General features: G+C 39.0%; 1 protein-coding gene across 1 annotated transcript; it reads right to left on the reverse strand.

Annotated features, from left to right (window-relative positions):
• Positions 1–1,314: 1,314 nt before the first annotated feature.
• Positions 1,315–24,946, reverse strand: METTL14 (methyltransferase like 14). Its single transcript, NM_001031148.2, has 11 exons — positions 24,828–24,946; positions 24,376–24,464; positions 23,592–23,679; positions 15,958–16,038; positions 15,528–15,615; positions 13,465–13,555; positions 11,773–11,914; positions 9,605–9,697; positions 8,199–8,315; positions 4,877–5,087; positions 1,315–2,899 (listed from the first exon to the last, which is right to left on the reverse strand). The coding sequence occupies exons 1-11, from the start codon at positions 24,891–24,893 to the stop codon at positions 2,586–2,588; spliced, it is 1,380 nt and encodes a 459-aa protein (NP_001026319.1). The 5' UTR covers positions 24,894–24,946; the 3' UTR covers positions 1,315–2,585.
• Positions 24,947–25,561: the final 615 nt, after the last annotated feature.

Here is a 25,561-nt window from a genome sequence, read left to right on the forward strand (position 1 = left end):
TATAAGCCTCTTCCAAAATGGAAAGATGTGACAACATCGAGACAGGCGTCCCAAATCAGACTGGTGGCTTTATGTTTTTACTAAAACTGGAAAGGAAGAAATTTGTTAGGCTTCTTATCTTCAAGGATAACATGCTGAAATTAAGGCGACTGCAGCAAATGAAATATTCATCAGTTCGTTGACTATGAGCGTTACCCTACTTCTGTTAAAGTGTTAAAACTGAGGAAATAACTGACAACTGGTAATGGAGTTCAAAGCTTTTCATCTCTAGTCACAACTTCAGATGTGGCCCAAATTAACAGCAATTAAAAAAAGCAACCATGTGTTTTCACTGTTTTAAGTGGGGGGAAAAACAGCAGTTACTCAGTACAGCATTTCCTATCATCTCCACAATCCCAAGTATGCTACATCCATGTGCTACTTCATTACCTTTAGAGGCAATCCATCATAGCTGAAACACCGCCTTCAGAATACCTCCAGCAAGCAGCTTTTCTTCAGTGATGACATGTAGAAAAACTTACTTCCTTGCCAGTCACCTCAATTAGAAAAGTAAGGAAGGTTGCTTGTTAACAACAAGTACATTGCAATTCCGTTGTGAAGTTGGTCCAGCTAGATAAGAAAAAAATCTAACACTCATGTATCACACATCACGTACCCGGTCACAAGTCTCAAGCAACATCCTGGCTTCTACAAACTAATACAGAAACACAGCTCAGCTATGTTTTTTCTGAATCTCATCTTCAGTGCAGCCCATACTTATACGCTAAAAGCTAAGCACCAAATAATCACCTGTGGACATAGAAGAAAACGGTAACCCTCATTTCTCTCTTAGAATTCTAACTAAGGAAGAAAAAAAGATTTGCCACTGGTACACAGGCTACCTTCTTAAGGTTAAGCGTCTTCAGTATTTATGTTTTCAGTAAGGACATCATTAGGGCAAAGTCAAGAAGAAAATGTTTTCTCACTGCAGCATAACATCTATCAAGTGCTGCTCTACGTAGCATTCAGCAGATTGCCATTAAAACACACCCCTCCTCCCAGTTCCAGCCACTCTTCAGCTTTCCACCTCTAACAGCAAGAAACAAAACATAAACAATAGGTGAATTTCATTTATCCTTTAACAGCCCCTTAATAAATACACCACCAAGGCTGTGAAGTTGACCAGACCCTACAAAAACCTTCATGCTAAGATGTCATGAACACTTAGTGTCTCCTCTTTTCTAACAGTAGATAGGAAACCACAATAAAACTTACTTGCTCCAAAACCTTAAGAAGAAAGTAAACTCACAAAATATTAATAAGAATATTTCAACATTAGATTTGATAAACAAGTTTAATAATTCACTACTGTACAGAACAGTTACTTTAAAGTTAGACTTCAACAGATAAACATTTTGAGACTTAAAATCCAATTTTCCAAAATCCATACCTAAGAATTATAAGACTTCAACAGCCAGGTTTGTTCTGTCTGCCAAGTATTGTTCTGGAAGTTCGGAATTGCAGTTTTGCTAAGAACAAGTACTGTACGTACCAAAGTGAACCGCCTTCTTTTATACAGTACTTTGGACCTGATCACCAACAGTCTATTTCCAATGCACATCAGGTCAGCAGGGAAAACAAAATACTTGGTTTGGTTGCTGAGACTTCGTCATTCAGGTGATTACTTTCAGGAAGCTGTCACTCACAGCATCACCTCACATGTCCAATATGGCTTCTTATGAGGTCTTCCTATTATATACAGTGCAATTGCTCTGCAATGAAACTGGGTTTCCCTACTGAAGATGACTATTAACAGAAGTAGGGTGAAAATCCTTACTCAAGAAGCAATCCAGACAGCAATACACAGAAGTTCTGGACAGAATATAAACACACATCTTGTTACTTTTCATGAAACACAACATGTGACTGCACGGAATTACCACTCTCTCCATGACAGGCATGAAAAGTGAGTGCATATACTTCACAGAACAAAAATAAAACCTGTTCCCTTTTCCCAAGAATAATTCGGGAAACTTAGACCAAATAAGAAAAAATAGAACTCTATTTATTCAATTTGCTTCTTGGTTTAAAAGAAGTTAAAACAGGTGTCAACATAGACACAGCGTTTTTTCTTCCACGAGTAAGAAAATGAGTCTGCCACTGCCATGCAATTCAGAACTGCATTTCATGCCTATTCCACCATATTAATGCAAGTCGGTCCAAACCTGGAACTATAAAGAATGAAGAATCCATGTTTCTGAGAAAATCACCATTAAAAAAAACCCATAACTTGCAAGTACTTGCAATACAGGAACAGCAAGTATCTTCATTTCAGTCCCATCTGTGGTTTGAAGAGATGGCTCTGCTTTGACAAACAGAAGCTGTCAGGAGGCCCAGTTTTGCACCCTCAGGTGCTGCTGCCAAGCGAAGAGATGTGCCTGGCCAGTCGTTGGAGGGCAGACTATTTTGAACTGCTTGCACCAAAAACAATTTTAAAAGTCATGAAGCTTGTGCCTCCAAAATAATTCATTTTAGCAAAAAAAGATATTAAGAAGATTCAGAGATGGGGCAAGGGAGTGGGGGAAGAAGCAACTTCCTAATAGTCATCAGCGTGTGGGGAAGCCTCCCCTGTGGGTACCTCCTCGTCCCCCTCTGAAGCCACCCCTCTCACCCCGGAAGTTAGTTCTGTTCCTCTCTCTGCCCCGTTCTCCTCGGCCTGCTGAAGTCCCACCTCTTCCTCCTCCCCTCGGAGCACCACCTCCCCGGTCAGACTTTGACTTGGGTGGTGGTGACTTGGGCCGAAGTCTCTCAATCTCTTCGGTGCAGCCAGTCAGGTGGGAATTTGGAGCAGTGAAATATGAAGAGTACGTTTCTGCATTGAAATTACTGTTTGTGAGGGTGGGTCCTACAGTCAGCCATCCTAAGGAACAAAACCAGAGTCAAGGAAAGCAATAACAAGTTTCATGCTTCGAGGCTGTAATTTCCTTTCTCCTGTTAAGTGAACATACAAGTGATGGGAATAGACACTTATCTACACATTGGACAGAAATAAAAAGATCATCTCTAGGAAAGCCACAGTTGAAGAAAAATTATTTTACATTGATTCGTAATGGCTTTGTCGGCTTTTTCTTTTATTCTTTGGAGGGGGGGAGAATAGGAACATCCAGGTTGTAGTTTTGCAACCCCCCTTCCCACTTGTTCCTATGCTACATCTCCCAGCTCCTCTGGGACTGCGCAACCTACTCCTCTCCTCTCCTTTTTCTGCCTTTTTCAAAAGGTGTTTGTCTCCAAAAACCAATCACAACAGTGCAGCCAGGAGCACAACAAGCTGTAAACATGCATCTGAAGACAAAATAACAATGCTGCCGCTGCTGAATCCCATGACATGCAAATAGAGCTTAGAGTTAAGTCAATCTGTTTACGTACAAACATAGCAGTCAGTGAACCCTTCAGCTTTACCACTTGAATCAAGGAGGCAGGCATTTAAATCAAGTACATTCATATTTCCTCACAATGTGAACTAAACTTGGGTTTGGACAACTTAAAAATTAAATTTTCAGTGACATTTTCATTTCACCAGATTAATGAAGAAAAATGTGGCTCAGTGATCTCCACAACATATTTTAAGGGAAACAAGAATTCCAAAGAACACCAAAAAAACCCCCACGTCTATTTGTTCAGGTTTTCATAGTTCACAAAGCACTGTGAGGATCCACAAATTCAAAACTGAGTAATTCTACACTCAAAATGCTAATTGGTAAAAGCACCGTGCTCTGCCAACTTCCTGAACAAAGAATAAGAGATTGAGAGTAGGCAATCCACTTGCAAAATAACTATTACATTTTAAAAAACAAAGACAATTAGGCAAACAGGACACAGTGTGACAGTAACTTACAATGCAGCTCCTCAAAATCTGTTGTCTGACACACTACATATCTCCAGAAATCTCTCTGGGATATTTTTAAAAGCAGAGAGATCTGCTACTGTGTCTTGTAGTGAGAAAGACATTTCAATTTTTATAGCTTTAGTGACGTTTACCTCACTACAGTAATTCCAAAAAGCTGAAATTCAGTAGAACAGAAATATACGGAGTGTGACCTTACAGGACAGAAATCACACAATTCAGTGCTCCAGTAGAATACTGAACAATTTCAGCATTTACCTTCAATTAAAGATATGGAGAAAACAAAAGCCTAAAGCTCTTTCTTCTTGTTCTATCAAGTGTTTTACTTCTGAAAACATTTATAAAAGAAAAGCAGTGGTAACCTTGATCTGTGACTTGGATTTGTTCCTATATGCAACGATAATAGCAGAAATTGGAACCATAACTGTAATATGTCGTGGTATGGTTCTGTATGAAAGCACACACATGAGATCTATAGGTCTAGCAAAATTTTCTGCTATCTGATTATGAGGGACAGAACATTAACTAGTACAAAAGTGACTTCTCATCTATCTAAATACTAGATACTACTAAAGTACTATCACAGCGCTGGGAGAATTGTCAAGTGATGCCACAGTCTTCCCTGCTGCTGAACACTAGGCTGGTTAGTTGTCTGGGAATGGAAGGGGAGGGAAGCCTGGAAAGTTTCTCCAGCCAGGGAGGGAGAATTCTCTCATTCCCTAGTAGATGCTCACTACAGAGAAGTAACCAAGACAAATGCTCTGGCCCATGTGACTCCTTGTTCAAAAAGCTTAGTGAAATCTATTTTATAGTGCACTGTCTGAAGTTGCAGCTACTGCAAAACCTCACAGAAAAAAACATCACTAAGACTAAATATTATTTTCTCACCTTCCATCAGACCTCATCAAGTGATCCCAGATGAGGGTTATTAAACCCCGAAGAGGGTTATTAAAGGAAACCACAATCTAACTATTTGACAAACATCACAGGTACCTGGTCGAATTGTACTGTCCCTTCCAAAAAGATGAAGACGCCGTCGTCCAAGGCAGAAATGCTCAATGATATGGAAAATCTCTACAGGTTTTTCAATATTGCCAATTTCAGGCTCTTCTGTGATAATGAGGTCAATGTCAACATTAGCATGGATGAAGTCACCATCTGTACTGCGACGCACGGTTCCTTTAATGCCCATGAGGCAGTGCTCCTATGTAGACAGAAAAGAGCAGCAAGAGCAGCACCTGTCACATGCTGCACATACACCTGTTGTTTGAGGAAAGGAAATTCTAGACAGAGTAGATCCTATTTTTAAACAGAGAACGTCCTGAAGCATGAACTAGAAAAACAGAACAAGCTGAAACTACCAGTAGAGCCTTTTGAAAACAAAGCAGAGTGTAGTTCAAGTTACCTAGCTTGGTGAACTACACTACAAAGTGCTAGAACTCAAACAGAAGTTGAAGTAAAATATTTGGACCTCTTCAATAGCAGCAAAATTGGAGCTTTGAGCTAGAAATGCTGAGAAGTCATCACAAGAAAGTACATATGGTAAAGGTAAGAGTCAGGGAACAGTTTATTTCATCAGCATTCAAATCCTAACTTTATCCATACAAATAGTTTTCCAAGTTCCCAGTCATAAAACAGTAAAAATCAGATCTAATTTTTTCAGACTGTGAGTTTAAAAAGTTGTTTTCATGCTCAAGATTAAGGGAGGTGATCCTCCCCCTCTACTCTGCCCTGGTCAGGCCTCACCTGGAGTACTGTGTCCAGTTCTGGGCTCCCCAGTATACAAAAGACAGGGATCTCCTAGAAAGTCCAGGGGAGGGCCACAGAGATGATAAAGGGGCCTGGAACATCACTCTTATGAGGAAAGGCTGAGCAAACTGAGTCTGTTCAGCCTTGGGAGAAGACGACTCAGAGGGGATCTGATCAGTGTCTATAAATACCTAAGGTGTGAAAGGCAAAGGGATGAGGCCAGACCCTTTTCAGTGGTTTGAAGGCATAGGACAAGGGGAAATGGCCACAAACTGAAGTATAGGAAGTTCCACACAAATGTGCGTAAGAACTTCTCCACAGTAAGGGTGGCAGAGCACTGGAACAGGCTGCCCAGGGAGGTTGCAGTCTCCTTCTCTGGAGATGTTCAAGACCCACCTGGACGCCTACCTGTGCAGCCTGCTGTAGGGGCCTGCTTTGCAGGGGGGTTGGACTCAATCACCTCTAGAGATCTCTTCCAGCCCCTGCAATTCTGTGATTCCTATCTAGAAGATACTGCATCAAAAAACATAAAACTACTATCAAACTATCTAATCAGTCTCAGTAAATTCTGTCAGCACTAAACAAATGTTTGCTAAGTCTAACAAGCACTGCTTTCCTTTCTTCTAGGACGTTATAGATCTGTGGAACTGACTAGTTTGTAGCATTTATGAATAAGAAATCACTTCAATTGGTACAGGACAAAAATGCAGGCTCTACATGTTGATTTCCACGTTCTGTTTATAGGAATACTAAGCTCAAATGAACTATTTTCCCCTGATATCATAAAACACTGATTTACGAAGTGTCACCATATGACCATAAAAAAGTTGCAGACAACAAAGTGTGATCCTTTCCAGACTTTTGGCAAGGGTTTTTAAGTGTTAGTAAATAAATATGAAAGGAAGAACAGGTGACCCATCAACTGCATGGATGCTATGTGGTTTTTGGACCTTGAATGTGACTAAATAGAAAGGCAAGACATGATACCCATGAAGCAGAGCCTTGTAGATCTAGCCTTTAGAATTATCCAAAGTCTTATTTTTATAACATATGAAATGTTACTCATTAGTACTTTGGATTCTATAGAAGGTGACACAGCATAAAACCTCCATCTAGAGAGATCCCTAATCTAAAGCCAAATGGATAGGATTTGATATTGTAACTGTCAGAAATCTATCCTGCACAACAGAGCTATTTATTTACTCCAAATAAGCTAGTTCAATTTTTATGTTTATTACATAGTGACCTCAGCCCAACCTTTGTTCAATAAACAGAAAAACCCTTAACAACAGAACCTATTCTCCTCCGTTAAAAATGGAGTGCCTCCAAATCCTCCTGTATCAGTTTTAGCCTCTCCCTCATGGGTGAGCTGCACTTATTTGCAATACTATACACAATAAACATGCAATACTTACACTTAAAAATATTTACAGCTAATACATCACACTTCCAAACAAGCTTTAGATTAATGTAAATGCAAGTCAAAGAAAAACTGAAGGTATCTTAAAGGGAAGGTTCTACTCCTAAAAACTTGCAAATCAGAGTTGAGGCTGTTTAGCACTAATGAATGATTAATGAACACTGAATGAGCCCTGAGGTTAATTACACTTTATCAGTCAACTCTCTATCTTCAGTAAAGCTGCCACAGTTGCATCCAGACATACACAAAACAATTACTTACTAATCTTATTAGCTTTTTTCTAAGGTCTTGAATAAGATACATTCCAGTCTCTTAAATGAGCATACTTTTTTTTTCCCCCCTCTGCATCCCTTCCAATACAGAACCTCCACAGCACATACCTATGAAGCGGCTTAGATTAAACCAAGCTGACTAACTCTGTCACTAGTGTGGGACAGTCATTGTCAGAAGCCAGGAGATGCTAACTAATCTGATTCAAGCTCAGGGCATGTACGTATGCATGCAGAACCATCAGTTGATCTTCCAGAATTATTTTTCATGACTATATGAATTTATAATTCAGTTTTAAATATTTGACTCTAAATTCAGTCAAATTCTATTGCCAAGTTTAGTTTCAATCAAAAGACATTCTTCTAGCAACAACTTCACCAGTCTAATTTGGAAAGAAGTCTGTGTATTATACAAGAGGTACTACTAGTAGACTAGATGCTTGTTTGTTACCCATGACTGGAACCACTCAGAAGACAAAACAACATACATTACAACATACTGCAGCATTTTCCATTTCCACTCTCAGGATTTCATTCCTGCTCCATCTATCTATGAACCATCTTCAGCAGTCTTCAATACTTCAACAAGGTTTGAGCATATGACTTTTAGAATATTATAACAGAAATTTACCAAGCAGAATTAAATGCAGATGATACCTCTATACTTCGCACTGGGTTAAGTCAAGAAGGGGACAGAAGTTCACCATGCATCCTAAGAACATGTTTATTTCCATAGAATGCACTTTGTGAAAAGGGACTGATGTCCTGGCGTCTACCTTCCTGAAACTGGGTCACCAACTGCTTTGAAAGCACCAGGTCTTTGGCTAGCATCAAGAGCCAGGACAGGAACAGAGTAGAAATTGAGCCAAACCTTTACCTTGGTTCTTTGGAAAACAGCCTTGGGGTCCAGAGTCTTGGTCTTTCCAGGATTGTTCTTATTCGTTTTAATCCAACAAATATCTTCACACCTTCTATAACCCCATTTGCGTAGACACTAAACGTAACAGACGTAAAACAGTTCATACAACATCAAAACTAAAGTAACCTAAACTGACAATGAATATAGGTACTTGATTTTTTGTAAAATGTACCTGGAAGAGAAATTTGTTACAGATGAAATAAATAGTTTCCTAGCATGATTGTGCTGTATTTTGTCAAGCTGTAAAAAAAGAAGTTTTACATGCACACTGACTTGTCTATATCTCACTTTTTTTTGTTGTTGTTTTGTTTTAACCCTGTGACACATAAATTTAATCAGAACCAGACTAAAGAACAGCTCGGCCCTGCCTTCACTGGGACCTGCACTCAGGTAGAGATTCACATCAAAGTAAACTTCTGTATAGAAGATAAAAAGCCTTTGCTATCACTTCGTGATTTTCCTTATATTTAAAAACAAAACAAACAAACAAAAAAAACTTATATGCCTTTTTAGTCCTTAACTCCTGCTAGCGTAATCATGGAAAAGAAGGAAATTGAACATTAAAGACTCAAGCTCATTTGGCTGTTGCTGTGGTCAAGAACTGCCTGGCTGCTATGAACATGTGTAACCAAAATCAATCTATCCAAAAAAGCTAATTTAACCAACCTCAAAATGACAAAATAAGACAATAAAGCAAACAGATTAGTAATCTTGCTTTGTTGTCCTTTAACAAATATCATATGGCTGTTTTAATAGAAAGCACTGCTCAAACTAAGAAAATAATGTTTCAGCATAAGAGCCTATTGGATATTCATATTCCACCAGCTCCAACACAAGCACAAAGATTACTCTAAAACTCCAAGATCTTCTAGGGTACTAGACCTTCATAGAGCTAAGACTTATTAAATCTACTTAAACTCCAAGTGATGTCTGAAAATAAACAGTGCGACACACAAAACTTTATCCTACTTTATGAAACAGTAGCACCTTTCTACTAGTATTTCTGGCAGAAAACTATTATTATTTGTTTTTAACAAACAAACAATGATTTAAATGCATTAAACATGACAACCTGCTCCAATGGTAACCTTGCATGCATCAAGAACAAAACAGTAGTACAGCTTTCAAGCCATGAAGGAATGGCTTCCTCACACAGTCTCAGCAGCTCATGTGGAAAATATTAGTATCTAAATGGTTAATGCCACACCTACTTACATTTATTTACTCCATTTAAAATTATACTCTATTACAATAACAAAACATCTCTGAGCATTTACAGCTGAGAATTCTATAAAGAGAAAGTCAGTGACAAAAATAAACTCTTAAATATGTCCCTGATAAATTGAATTAAAACACTGTCTTACCACTCGGCCAAGATCCAGACCCTCTCCTGAACCACACCATAGGAAAACAAATGACCTTGGGGCAGCAATTTCTTCAATTTCTAGTTTCATGATCTAAAAAAAAAAAAATAAAATAAGCATTTCTAAACTAAATATTTCTTACTTTCATGATTTAATCACAGTTATGAGGAAAAATACTTAACAAGTATTGAACATTAACACAGAAAACCATCAAGAAGCACTTTAATAAAAGATGGTAGCCAAAATACAATGCTATCTAGACTATCTTAAAATTGTTTTCCAGAAAGCATGTTAGGTACTGATAAGGTAATCTACACAACTGCACACTTCCAGTGTAATTGATGACCAGACTAATCATTCTTTTCAGCATTCTTTTCTATCTATATAGAAAACGTAGTATGTGTTATTCTTTTAAGTCTAACATGTTTGTTTGTTTCCCCTAAACCACTGCTTCATTCCTTTGGTAGCAAAAAGATTCAATAACACAGCAACACTGCTCTCATTCTTTTCAGCCCCTGGAAAGCTTGTGAAGACACATTAAAAAAAAAAACAAACAAAAAAACCCAAATACACACCCACAGCCTAATTGCTATTATCACATAGAAGAGACATGCTATCAATTCTCACTTTCAGGAAAAAAAAAAATTATGAGGACTGCAATGACAAATAAGAAAGCGTATGTGACTCATTACAAATTGAAGAGATTCATCTGCAACAAGCTAACACATCAAGTCAAGCTTCATTCAGTGCCTCAAGGAAGACATATAAGATGTATAAGGCATTTTGAAGGGATACAATTTCTGACTAAGAGGACAACTCCTCACTCCAACACTTCCAGCTTTTTTTGTTGTTGTTGTTAGGATAGAATATCTTTTCCTTCAACACAGCCAGGCACCAGTTTGGCATGAAATAACAGGATGGCTAACAGAGAAACTCCCTATTCCTTAACATGCAAGTTATCTTACCTATTATCACCGGCATTAATGCCCTTGCTTTCAAATTCATTCCTTAAAGGTGGACTGAATTTTATACTGTTCATATGAACCTTTAGTTTGACTGATTCACTTGTAAAGTTTCAGGCTACGGAACAAACTAAATCTAGTCTTAAAAGGAAGTCGTCCCCCCAACACCTCCTCCTCAGTAAACTGCACAGAACACAGAAAATTTCACTGCTTTGCTTGTATTACCATCAAATTAGACTAAGACCTGCTTATCGGAATTCAGAATTTGTACAGTAAGACTTTGTATTCAATATCCAAGTGAAGGAATATTCAAGCTCATCAACGTGCTTTGTGTCATCCCATTGTTGTGCTTGATGACATCTAGCACTTCAATGCCTCTAGGCCTCACCTTGCTTTTCTAGAGCTGACTCTAATGCTTCCTTTTCAGTATGGAACAGTTACTTGTCAGCAAGTCTTTGGCATTTTCTTCTTTACATCTATATGCATTACTATAGAAAGAATTTAAAACCTTTTCTGGAACTCAGAAAACCCTGGAGCACAATAAAACAAAGAGATTGCATCTTACACATTGATATTTCTCCTTACTCCCAAAGGGGGGATGGAAATTAACGAGGCTTCAAAAAGCCTTTTAGGTGAATAAGTTGTAAAGGAATATATAAATACGTGAAACAAACTTCAAAGGTAAGACTGATTTTCTTTTCAGGCCTCTCAAGATTACAATTGGATTGTTAAAGTTTCATACCTGATCAGTATTTTGGAGAAAGGAGGTATATCAGCAACGTATACTTACCTACTCTTTTGACTAAAAACCAATGCATAAAAAAGCATACTTTAGAAATCTCTTCATTTCAAGAAACAAGAGAATATTTACACTAGATACTGTGAATTTCAACAGCAGAAATCAGAAAGAAAATAAAACCTCAGAATTTGGAGATGGAGAGAAAAATCTGCTTTTACATTTAAGCTTTCAATCAGGCTCAGCAAGAACAAAATGGTACTTCTAATTCATAAAATTCCTTGAGGGGAAAAAAGAAGTCTGTTAACACAAATACTGTAGGCATGCACATGATAAAAACATTGTTTTCACAAGAATCTTGCCATTTTGTTTTGAATTTTAAATAGCTCTAACACTTTCTGCTACAACTTATATTCCTTCAACTACTTCCTCAGGTACATGTACAGAATCTTTTTTATTGCAATACCTACATCATCCCAGGTCCAGCATTTCTCATTTGCAGTAATGCCAGTCTCTCTATAGTATTCTTCCAGTGGTGGCTCCAGGAGAATCACATCAAATTTGGATTTCAGTTCCCTAATATCAAAAGCTTCCAAGTCTGCTTGCAAGTACCTATTTAAACAAAAGTTGACAAACTGCTTGAAGAAGTTATAACAATGCTCTGAAAATTATACTTCACACAACATTTCTGTGTAGCAAAGTAAGGGAGAAGGAGGGGGATCTCTTATTTAGTTCATAAAGCTTAAATGCACTAAAGCCAAGGAAGATACATAACGCATTCTTGCAGTGGATGCTGTTGCAGTAGGTTTTTTTAAAAATAGCCCTTTCTCTCAATAAGCAGTCAAGGACTCTCCTTTAGCAAGCAAGAAACAGATGCCTAGACAGACTGTACAGCAATATCTAGTACAGAATCACTGAACATTTTGTACAACCATGGACTATGTAGGAGAAAACATTACCATTTAAGAAGCCAGCACTCAGTGACAGAGCAACAGACTTCCACATTCCACAAAAATGGTGTATTTTTATAATTGTAATTTACTTTATGTTATGTTCAGAAGATTCTGAATACTGGAAATGTGGTTACTTTTCACTTAGAAGACATGTATTCCGCTACCCACAGCAAAAGCCTAGGTCCCTAACATAATGTTTTTTATCAATCCCACTGTTACACCTGGCATCCACACGTACCCACCAGTCACTGCTGTATTGCTATCTTTTCCCCAGTACCTTTAGATTTACAAGATTTGATTAGCAGGCTACCACCACCCTTCTTCCTAGAAAGATATCTGGATGAGGTTGTTATTTCATGGCTTTATCTGGAGCTATCAGAAGGCAGCATTTGATTATTCATTATTCCCTTTTGCGCGTTAAGGTTAAGAACACAAAAAAAAAAAAAAAAAAACCCAAAACAAAAAAAAAACACCCACAAACTTCAAAATAGCAAGCTGTGTTCTGTAGTTTGTGTGTATCAGTTGTTCAGACGATTTATTTGAGGTTTTTCATGGGACTTACTAATGCTGCTTTTCTGGGTGCTGAATAGGACTGCAATATATTAAAAGCATAAAGTTCAGACTCCTGGGAGTAACATGCTGCATGCTTACAGAGTCTAACATTCAGCAAAAACTGAGAGGTAATTTGCCCTATTAGTTCTGAATTACCTCCTGTCAACCTGAACTTTTTTCATCTTAAAACTATATGGTAACATCTGATTGAGGGATACCAAGAAGTCAGCTGAATATTATACAAAAACGCTTAAAAGAACAACTAAGGTTATTTTGAGGCCCATTTTTTTTTAAAGGTTGTGTTGTTACTGCAAACTACACAAAGAGATTTGTGATCACATGGTATATATCTTTTCATTCCCAATAAATGAATGCCACCCAACCAGTTGGCAGTTCAGTTGTAAAAAAAGCAAAGCTTCAGATACTATAATTACACACTAGAAAGACTCTTCTACATACTACATTAAACATCTAGATTAAAATAATGAAAGCAAGCTGGTTTTAGTCTTCTGAAGTTTCCACTGATTAATTTGTACATACAAACAGAAACAGAAAATGTAAATTATGAACAGATGCTAAAGATAGAGATTTGCAAAGCAGACAGCTAACTTCAAACCAGTCTGGAGAAGAAAGGGTGTTTTCCACACAAACACTTACATGGGAGGAGTGTTAGATTTAGATATCAGCTCATCCTTCAATCTGATGAGCTCTCTAAGTTTTGGATATTCTTCAAACCTATCTGCTAAGCCTGAGAAGAAGAAAACATGAAGTTAACACGTTAATACTTAGCCTCATTTTATTTTTGTTAGAACAAACCAAACCCTTCAAGAAGTTTTTTGTGCAGCACTTTCCAAAAGCCTCCTGCCTTCACCCAGTTAATTAAGATTAATGTTGCTGGATGATACTGAATTCAGTGTCAATGTTCTAACCTTCTCTGGAGAGATCAAGATTTCAAAACACCTTTTATCAGAAGAAAACAATCTCTCATTTAAGCCACTAGAGGAAGAATGATGAGAGAGTTATTTTCTCATTCTTTCCATCCATAAGTTTATATTAGGATACGATTAACACTCACGATTCTGTGATTTCCTACTAGTCTTGATCTTTGAAGACTATTTCTACAGTGGCAATTGGATTGTACCTGGTTCCCTCAGGCAACCCCTATACAAAGACGTGGTAATTCCTTTAAGTCATAGAGATTTGAACCTATGTATATTTATTTATTAAACTCCTAGACTTCTTTACTGGATTCCTAGACTTAGCTCTATGATTGCTAATTTTCAAGCCTTTTACACGTACAGAATGCACAGGGGAAAACCCTAATGAGGCTTTCTGCAGTAATATAAAAAGAATATTAAAAAAAAAGTAAAACAATTTCAGTACACTACATTTCCTTTCCCAAAACATTACCCAAACCAGTGTATTTATTATTGTGAACAACAGCCTCAGCGTAAGCTGAAAACGTAAATATCCCAGTCCCCAAGACACATTAGTTCAACTTGCTTATAAAGCTCTACGATGATTCCTATTTACAACTTCAAATGGAGAGAGAAAAACAAGAGTTTCCTCCTCCTTTACTTCAAACTTCTGAACTCCCAAATCTCACATCACACTGGTAAATGAAAAGTTCTTAGTATGTAACATTGCTATCTTGTTACTTGCACATAAGAAAACAAAAAATTATTTTCATCCTTTTTCTCAAATATCTAACATCTTAAAAACACGTCTGATATCCACTGCTGCACAGCTTCCAGCCACTGGAAATCAAATACTCCTGACCAGCGGAAATGGAAACTGGTCACCATCAGCTAAACAACAGATGAAAAGTCAAAGTAAATAACATAGGCTGATGTCTACTCTCTACCTACTGATTTCCAAAAACAACATATAACTATTTCAAGTGTGTAACAGCTGCCCAGATGCTTTTTAAATAAAGACATAACTGAGTCAAAAGAGCCAGTTTTAATATTAAACATCCAGATGTAGCAGATGTATTTTACGGAAGCATTTGCGATGCACAGACAAACTAACACTGCCTCAACAGGCAAAGAAAACCTCTTTAGTCTGGAACCTATAAACATGCCATTCCTACCCTAACAATCACAAATATGGTAAAATCTGAGTTGAATGAAATGTTTCAGACAACTGCAGACAGAGAGGTGTTCTGTTTCGTTCAAAGTTTATCAATGGCCAGATGAATGTAAACTTAATAAATGACATCCTCTAGACTCAGGAGTACATTGGGCCCTCTAACGAGCTGTCAGAAGTTACATACTTTAGTAAGTAAATATTATCCATATTGCTTAATGCACTAAATATAATATAAGTATAATCTGTACTCTACATGCTACATGAATTCTTGGAGGTAACACAGCCCAGGAATGGCTGACCTGCAGGAGTTATTTATATTTCCAAAAGTTTCAAAGCCTGCTCATTAAACTTGTCTGCTTTATGAAATAAGAGCTTCGTTTTGAAACACTTTTCCTAGTTATATACTTCTAAAGAAAATCCAAGGTAGCCCCTTGGTATTGCTTATTTCCTAGATAATGATAAAAAAGTCATTTGTATGAATTTATACACTGATATGTATGTACATAGAGGGACAAAACTATGGTACATCTGCATTATCCAGTAACTGTAAGAAATCAAAAATGGGAAGAAAAAGGACTGACAGTGAATAAAATGAGGTATCATAGCATCAATCAATAACTATGACATACCAACATCCCTGATGAAGTTCTGGGGTCTATGTCCCGTATCCACAAAATGCTGGCAGTAATCATTGTGTGGATTTAAGCTCTGAGTACCCTAAAGAACAGAAGGAGTTCAGTGAGCTGTAAGGAGAGAGAACTGAACACATGCTGCAATGTCTTAGTCTGTAAAAGGAGAAAATAGCTGATTTTTTTCAACATGCTTCTACTAGTTAAACTAGTCAACACTGTCATTCTGTTTATCATCTCCAATTAGACTCCGCATTGCTACTGCTCACTGTTACAGTTGTGTGTTTCACAAGGAAACTTTCATACCTGTGAACTTCAGTCAACTCCTTCATTCAGCCTTTAAGGCTGTGTTTCAAATACAATCGATTGCATGAATAATTTTAAACAACAATATGCCTTTAACTATTCTTCTAATCACAGAACTGCTCACCTTAAGGAAGGTACTGGAATCTTTGTAAATCTCTTCTTCATAGGGTAGATTCTCTTCATCTTGCTGCAGCTCTACTTCATCCTGGGAAGAAAAACAGATTTCATAGGTGTGTGAGATCATGCTGTTTCCTTTCTCACTATGAATCTGCTTCTTAATGAAAGTCTCCTGCAACAGTGCATCATGGACAGTTCCAAAGAGGTTTCATATTTTGGGCAGAGGAGAAAATGACCTATTGCAAAAAAGGTCTGCCTCTCATCACTGAGAACAAAATTACTGGAAAAGCCTCAGAGAGGAAAACAAAAACATTTATTTCTAGGCTGTGACAGCATAGGCACTGCTTTATATGAAATTTTTGTCCCCTCAAATTTTACTCCTTGAATTAAAGCAAGAGATACATTCTGTTGCAGTTCTTCACTAGTAGAACATTTCAACATTTATACCCACTGAACATCTCTTTTGTTTCAACCTTAGCAGCTGAAACCATCTTCTCTATATAAATCTGTTACAATATACACTTTGAAGAAATACTACACAGTACAAGCTGATATTTCATTTGGACGGTTCTTAAAGGTAACTTAAAAGTTCCAACTTTGTAGTCTCAAAATGAACAGGAAAGAGGAATTTTATTACAGATTTTTTTCCTAGTTAGTGTCACCAATTGACCATCAGATTTCTGGAGTTCAGAGACAGTATGTCATGCTGACATACTCTGAACTTCCAGTGTAGAATTCACAAAGAAATCAGAAATAAAAAAAGATGACTCACTCCACGTTACTTTCTATTTTGCTGATAATCCTGAAAGAGCCCGTTATGTATAAAAAAACCACTCAGTGAATAACACAATCTACCACACTGAGTAGATACTCTCATACATTGCTGACTACAACAGAAATTTTAATCAGTTTATATAGTGTTTCATAAGAGGAGAAAAGCCGTCTTGAGGCTGAAACACAGACACTTTTTTAAGTCACTGAATTAAAAGAAAAGACAAAGAACCAGATTTCTTACAATAACTCTCCTCTTCACCATGCATATTAATGTCAAAAGATATGGAGAAGGCTGTTACTATCTCTGCATTTACCTTATGACGCATAAGAACAAAAAATAGTTCTCCCTATTTTGATCCCCCTCCAGTTGCTGAAATTATGAAATAAGCTCTGCATTCTTTTCAAACTGGAGCTTAAAACCAACTTAATTTTAGCAGGTATTTCAGAAGTGGTGAGGGATTTTGTCTCCCTTCCGCATCCCCCCCGTTATTCTTGTATACAACTTAGATCAACAGTCTTATATTTTAATTCTTTAATCAGACTGAAAAAATAAAAAAGGAATAATTAGCGTAGCAGCAGTGTTTACAAAGAAAAGAAGTGAACAGAAGTCATGTATCAGCAAGTGTTACTGAGGAAAACAAGCAGAAAGCTCAAGTTTTACTAAAAACTGCTTATGTGATCATAAGCTTACACGTGTTTTCTCTGTCCCATTTTCCTCTAATTCTTAGCCTTCTGATGGTAAGCACTTGCTAAATACCTACTTCTGAGTCCTCTCAGTCCTCTTTATGCCTTCATAATTTGAAAAAATCCTGCAACTGCAAACAAAAAAGCCTACAACATCAGTTTTCAAAGGGCAAAGTATACAATAAAAGCAGATACCAAATGAAATTAACAATACAAGATAAGACATTCTTGTACTCGATTAACAAGTCTGTTTTATTGTTGCTAAGTAGAGGATCCAAAAGCTAACTACAATACCGAAGCACAGTTTTCTTGAATAACTAATTAAAAATTAGGACGATTCAACAGAGTAAGATGTTTTCAACATTCAGAACAATGACAAGGAAGCATTCCAAAGTCACAGACTTCTGTGCCGAAACTAAGTGAAAAAACGTCTATATGATGTTAGGATGGCAGAGGACAAATTTGAACCAGAAGTACTTTTCTACTTACTAAAAAGTTAAAACTCTGGTACTCTTTGCCACAGGATACTCTTAATACCAGACATTTATACAGGCTCAAGCTAAACTCATTAAATTCATACATGGAGTAAGGGAAAGATGGAGCATCACAACTCGCAAAGCCTAAGCCCATCCAGTTCCAACTCTGCCACGGACAGGGAGGGCTGCCACCCACCAGGATCAGACTGCTCGAGGCCTCATCCAGCCTGGCCTTGAATGGCTCCAGGAATGGGGCACCCACCCCCAGCTTCTCTAGACAGCCTGTGTCAGTGCCTCACCACCCAGCCAGTACAACTGTGACAGCGCCACAAAAACAAAAGTATTGCAGAAGTTCTTCAGAACCACAATTGAACTTTCTGGCCTTAAAACATTCATTATTCATTTTTGCCAATGAAGCATCTCTCTCTACATCCTCTACCTCTACGGTTTGCAATGCAGAGCCCAAGTCAATCTGACAGTGGGAAGTTTAACATGGTCTGCTCATAGCCCATGAATTCATCAGTGAGTAAAGCTCCCAACAGCTGGAGCATCCTCACTGTCTGACTTCAAGTGCCGCTGGATACTACTGTAACAATGTGTAAGGTTAGGAAAATGTCAGTACTATGAAACAGTATTTCACTTCAATTTAATCTATATTATACTTTGACTCGTGTTGCATAACTTTTATTTCTACTTTTATTATTCTACTTTGCTTCTGTAAGCAAAGTAGTATTTTTATTTGTAAAGTCAGCCTTGTGAATCATACAAAATGAGTTGTTTTCTTTAATAAAAAATAGATTTCTTCTGGTTTCAGGAAGACCACCTTGTTCTGCCTTTCCTTTCTTTATGAAAATGTTATTTTACTTGCTCAGGCAGCTAGCACAGCTAAAAATATACCATGAATATAAACTGAGGATATGATAAAACTGAGACGCAGGGGACCCTCCTAAGAGCAGGGACCATCCAGCAAAGAATCCACCTTCTAATTTAACAGCTCCATCTCAATGCACTTCATGACATTCTTGTGACAAATACAATTTGGGGATTTTAAAAGGTTTAAAAAAAAAAAAATTCTAAGGCAGTCTAGCATTTAATAGGGAAACATTAAAGACACAGTACTTGAGGTGCAACAAGTTTGAAAATGCTGATGTAAAAGTTAAACTCTGTATAATGTTATATGTATTTTTTTTTCAAATGATCAAGAGAAACAAAACAATGAAATGTTTCAGTCAGAGAATCACAGAATTGCTCAGGGTGGAAAAGACCTTCAAGATCATCAAGTCCAGCCACAACCTAACCATACTACCCTAACTCTAACAGCCCTCTGCTAAATCACGTCCCTGAGCACCACATCCAAACGGTTTTTAAACACATTCAGGGATTGCAACTCAACCACCTCCCTAAGGAGCCTATGGACAGGACTCAACAGAGCCTAGACCCTGGTGGTTTTCTTCCATCTCTTTTGTTTTGTTTACTAGTAGTAGCAAGTGCAGTTAAAGAGTTTTGACTCTTTCAACCATACAAAGAAATCCTCCTATTTCATCAAGAAAAACATCCTATTCTGTATTTTTACTATGTTGCTCTCTATTCTCCTATCAGTCTAATGTTTATTAAGAACCACCACTATAACACTTATTTTATAGAGTAACAAACCAGCTGTAAGGGAACTATTAGGTCTGGGTTCGAACTGGTGATTGAGCACCTGGCGAAGGGGTGTGGTTGGCCCAGGGAGCACAGGCATATTTTTTGCACCTGTGCTCCCCACCTGATCAGAACAGGTGGACCCAGGGTAGAGCCACCCTCGGTTCATATAAGGGCCAGCCATCGAACGGAGTGTAACTCTTAGATCTAGGCTATTTCCTGAAAAGCAGTGCTGCATAGCCAGAGATCTCCTTCACCAGGAGATCTTTCTATATATGACTGTTGGTCTACCTGCAAATACTTTGACTGGTATTGCCAAGAGCCTGTCAGAAGCAATTTTGCTTCTTCATAAGCAGAACACCAAACAAACAAACAAAAAAGCACCTTTCTTCTTTGCATTAGAAGTTCCTAAATGGCTGAGAAGATTAACACACTTAACGATTCACCAGAACAGCTTAAAAGCTGTTCTCTGACTTTCCGCAAATAATGAGTCAATGTCACAGCTCAGATTTCTCTGAAAACAACATCAGTGTAAGGCATCTGGAAGACGAGGAAGTGACCCTTCGAAATATCCAACCACATATACAAATATTTAAAAGTTTCATGTTCACATCCCGTGTCTTCACGCTGAATTGCGGTAAATAACAATATTCTACCTTCAGAGTAACCCACCCTTACCAGCAATTACATCCAGAAGCTCAGACTCCAGCTAGAGCAGGTAAAGTTTGAGGGTATCATCATTTTCACCAAATCTAAGGTCTGGACACAGAGAAATTAAACCACTACAGAACGATTACCTGACAGCATAACATAGAGTCCAACAACACTGCAAATCAGGGTTTTGTACACATGCCAGTCACTTTACATCAAAAATATTTACCTCTAATTTTCCTTGAAATAAAAATTAATAGAACAGCAAATATGTAATATTTGTCTGTAACAATGACAGTCAAGTTCATTATAACTTTCTAAGGCATGTTGAATTCAATCCAGTAAGGCTTTATACCATGAAGATCTGGATTTTTATACCAGTTCATATAACAAGACTAAATTTAAACATGCTCTAAGTTCTAATGAGAAGGTTACATAAATACACAGAGGATTTTACTAAGTTCTTATGTCCTTGCCAAAATGGACTTAACAAGGTCTGCAGAAACAGCTGATGGCTCCATTATAGATTTTTAACTTATGGGTTTCAAGTTCACTAAATCTAATCATCTGCTGGACTGAAGTTGATGTGAGATAGTATCATTTTTCAAGTCCAACAATACAGAAAGAGTTTGATCACTTGGGATGGCAGCCCAGACAGGGTATGTTTTCTGCATGTGAATAATAGGATTCACGTGCTTTGACAGCTAGATTGACTTACTCACACACACATATTTCACAAAAAAAAAAAAAGCCATTTAGTCACATGCTACACAATATTGCCAGCAGGTCACCACAGGTGATCCTTGCTCTAATCAGCAACAGTGAGGCTACACTGGGAGTACTCTGTCCAGCTCTGGATACACTCATTACAAGGGAGACACAACTTCACAAATGTTGCATGCACTCTGAAAATCCTTTTCAGACTGTTATTGAGATAGTTTGCTAGAAGACATACAGACTAGCACTTAGCACACTAAAAATAAACGTCTCTCCACTTACAGACAGACTAACAAAAAATAAGAAGTCCCTTCATACATTTACTTTGGGTTTTATTACGATAGTCTTACAGAAAACTTTGCATATCTAAAGCCAAGCGTAACACAATCAAGCCCACAAATTTAAGAAACTTCTATTCTTAGGTGTGCAAGGAAAGAGCAGACATTATTTCATAAATAAACTGACCTTGATTCATACACAATCACAGCAGCAAGGTTATGAGGATAAAGTAGAAAGGGAAGACACATGCTACAACAAGATACAAAGCAAATCGGAAAGATAACTTTACCATAATCACTCTTCTCTTTAACCTCCTTTCTCCATCATCCATGTTAACGAAAACTTTACATTAGATTAAAAAAGAGCTATGAAACAGCTCTTGGAAGATTATTTGAAAAATTAAAGGCATGAAAGTTTTACAGCCACTCCTTAATGACCATAGGGTTGTTCTTTTTTTGTTTGCTTTTTTAAGCCACACTTTTCCTAGTATTTTGGATGCTTAAAGCATACCCCAAACCAAGTCTCTCATTACCCCTCTCTTAGGATCCCATATGTCTTCTGTTCATTGAAGACATCATTTTGCACTTAACAGAGAGGCTGGAAGACCCCCTCAAACTTGTCCGTATCTCATCCAATGCCCTGTGCCATTTGCTAAATGCAAGCTTCTCTTCCAACACAGATTTTGCTACAATTTTTTGTTTGTTGAGCCAAGCACATACACATTTTATCACTTCTTCCAACACAAGACAAAGAGCAATAATGTAAACTGCCATTGCCTGGGGACACAATCACTTTAACATACTCTCTCCAAGGAGCAGTACTAAATTAAGCCTCCAAAAACTGGGTTCTGTTGATCTTACAGTTCAGAACACCTAGGCCATGTCTGAAGAGAATCATGTTGGTTCTCTCAGATCTTTGCAGAGGAAGACATCAAGGAAGATGTCAGTTAAGACATATATAAAATTATACAATGTTTTTGGTTGGAAGGGCTCCGTGGAGATCATCTTGTCCAACACCCCTAACACAGGCAGCATTACCTTCCACTAGAGCAGGCACATCCAACCCAAGGGCAGCATGCAGCCCAGATCAGCCCACCCTGCTGCCCACTCCCTGCCATGTGCCATAATGGCAATGGCTCTGCTCCCTGCCTACCAGTGCACCTATCACTCAGCAAATGAAATTTATCAAGTTGAAATCAGATATTCAACTCAAAAATTGGATCGTGCCTCTTTACCAGACTTTTATAAGACCTATCTTACCAGAGATAAATACCCTTCACTTCACAATCACATCTTATTCATGTCATTGCTTTTTGGCAGTATGTGCATTAGTGAACAACTACTTTCAAGGATGTTGCACAGGAAGAGTTGTATTTCAAAGATGTCTGATGAATACCTTGAGAACTCACTAAGAATTGCAACCACATTCCATGAACCAGACTCATACATTAGTTTCACAAAACCAAGGTCAAATATCCCATTAGCTTTATGTTTAGCTTGCTCATAACCAATGCTTTATCCACCAAGTATATCTGCAGGGCTGCTCTCAATCAACCCATCACCCAGACTGCATCGATATTTGGATTGCCCTGACCCAGGAACAGGATGTTGCACTTGGCAGCAGTGAACTTCCAAAGGTTCACATGGGCCTACTCCTCAAGCCAGTCAAGGTCCCACTGGATAGCATTCTCTCTCTCTAGCACATCAACCGTACCAATCCATTTGGTGTCACCCACAAACTTGCTGAACGCATACTCAACTCTTTATCTACGCCAATGATGAAAGTATTAAGTACTACTGATGACAGCACAGGCCCTTGAGGGACACCACCTGTTACTGGGTTCCACCTGGACACTGAACTCCTGACTAATTCTCTGGACACAGCCATGCAACCATTTTTTTTTTTTTTATCTCTCAGACAGCCCAGCTATTAAACCAATATCCTCTAATTCAGCTGCAACAACGTTGAGGGGAACTGAATCACAGACCTTACAGAAGTCCAAGTAGATGATATCAACAGCTCCTCCTTCATCTACTGAAACAGTCAATGCACAGCGGGTGGCCACAGATTGCTCAGGCATGATTTGCCCATGGTGCAGCCACGCTGGCTATCCCTAATCACCTCCTTGTCCTCCACATGTCCTGGCATAACTTCCAGGAGGATCCATTTCATTATGTTTTTACTACTCTTTTTAAAAGCAGGAGTGATGTTTCCCTTTCTCCAGTCATTAGGGACTTCACTTGTTGCCATGACTTTTCAAAGATGATGTGGTATGGCTTAGGACTACTTCAGCTCTCATGAATACTTTTAAGGAATCTACACACATCCCAGTTATTTTTACATGTGCACATACACACATTTTATATGTTCCTCAAGAAATCATAAACACCAGAGAAAAAAAAAAGTTATTTCTTCTTACCTTATATTCTTCAATCTCTTCTTCATCAGCTTCTCCCTCATCTGGATACTTGCGTTTTGCATTTGGTGCAGAAGTATCATAAGAAGCCCTATAGACATCCAAAAAATTGTCATATCAAACAGTTTCTATCTCTCCAGAGAACATTTCAAAAATCTCCAGTGATTTGCCTTGACTGCACGCTTCTGTTAGTTTGAAATGATTCTGAAACTTCATACATGAGAAGTCTGTTCTCACTCACGATGCTTGAGACAAGTACAACTAACGACTGGACTCCTAAAACAGTTATCTTCTGTTCTTGTTCTTCTGTTTCAAAAAGTACAGCTTATTTTACCTGAAGCAGCACGTACCCAAAATCAGACCTGCTCACACAAGAAAAATCACTGTTACACACAAGCATCAATAAGCACCAGGTACTCTGGCCCAGTTTTCAACTAAACATTTCTACCACTCCATAAGATCCTTTCAACTAAACTGCCTGCAGTTGGTCTGAGCAAATCATAAAGGACACTGCAAACAGCATACCATAACTAACACCTCAGTTTTGTTCCACAGTAACTTTTCAACAGAGGAAGCAAAAGTGAATTTTGATTTCTGAACTAACGTTAAAAGTCATTGTTTAAAACCCCACTCATTTCATTCAGATTTGAGTAATAACTGAAGCAATGTCTTTCACTACATTGTATGATGTTTTTACATAAGTTTTACTTGGCTTTTTGGAAAGCTATCTCATCTTATTTCGCTGTATTCCTTGTATTTCTGACAGAAATGGTGTGCTGATACATACCTACAGGTTTCTCTTGTTTCAGCAATCTCCCGCTGGTCATCTTTACTGTTCAACACAGCACCAATACTGTCTGCGTTTTCAGCTCCTAACTGAAAAGACGAGCCAAATGCAAGCCACAGTTACCACTGATTAGGGGGAAAAAAAAAAAAAAAGACAAAACAGAAACAGCAGAGCAAGTAATAGAAAACAGCGATCAGACGGTAACAGCTCTACAGTACGGACGCGAGAACCCAACAAGCTCACCTGTGACCTACCCGCCCCGTCCCAACGGTCGCTCTACAGCCGTTAACGGAACTGCCACACCTGGCGCTAGCACGCGCCCACTCCCCCTCCCCAGAGGGAAAGGGCGGGCCCCGCACGCACAACCTTCCTTAGCCAGGTCTGGCCGACCCAACCCGGCTCCCCTGCAGCTCTCGGCGCGCCTGCCCGCCGCGGCCCCTGCCCGCCACTACCTGCTGAGCCAAGAGCTGCCGCCGGAGCTTCTGCCTCTCCCGGATCTCCTGCAGGCGGCTGTTCATCTCCACGCCGCCACCGGTCGTCACCCGCTTCGCCGGGCGCCCGCCTGCGCGTCACTTCCGCCCCCTGTTCCAATGGTGCTGGCGTGCGTGGCGGCTGCGTGTGGTGCAGGGGCAGGCGCCATGTTGGCGTGGAGGTTGGCCGGAGCTGCAGCGCAGGGGAGAGTCGGGGGGACGATGGGAGCAGCGCACCGGGCGGCGGTGGCCGGAAGAGCGTTAACGGCGCTGAGATTGAGAGTCGTGCCCCCAGCTCCCCGGCTACGGCTTTCCTGTTATTGACGGTGGCTTGGTGCGTTTGGGAACGCCGGGGAGAAGCGTGAAGCTCGAAAATCTGAGGAAAACGTTGAAGAAACATGGAATAGTAAATAAAAATGTGCATCATCGCTCTCCCAAGGCGTTGCGTGTTTCAGCACATCCCCACCTGCCCCGCTTCCGTCAGTCGAAGCGTCACCCGATCCTGCCCGCGGCTGCTCGGAAGTGCGCCCGGGGCCGCAGCTGCCGCTCTGCCGCCTCCTCAACATCCTGGGGGCAGTGGGCGGCATTGCTTTGATTGTTAGGACCGACGTGGGAGAACTGCTTTTCTAGTCCGTCAGCTGAGATCGCCGTGAGCGAGGTTATCTGCCGTGTTACGCATCCGGCAATGCACGTGTTGTAAAGCTCTTCACAAATAG

The sequence above is a fragment of the Gallus gallus genome, chromosome 4 (genome assembly GCF_016699485.2).
Source record: "Gallus gallus isolate bGalGal1 chromosome 4, bGalGal1.mat.broiler.GRCg7b, whole genome shotgun sequence".
Lineage (NCBI taxonomy): Eukaryota > Metazoa > Chordata > Aves > Galliformes > Phasianidae > Gallus > Gallus gallus.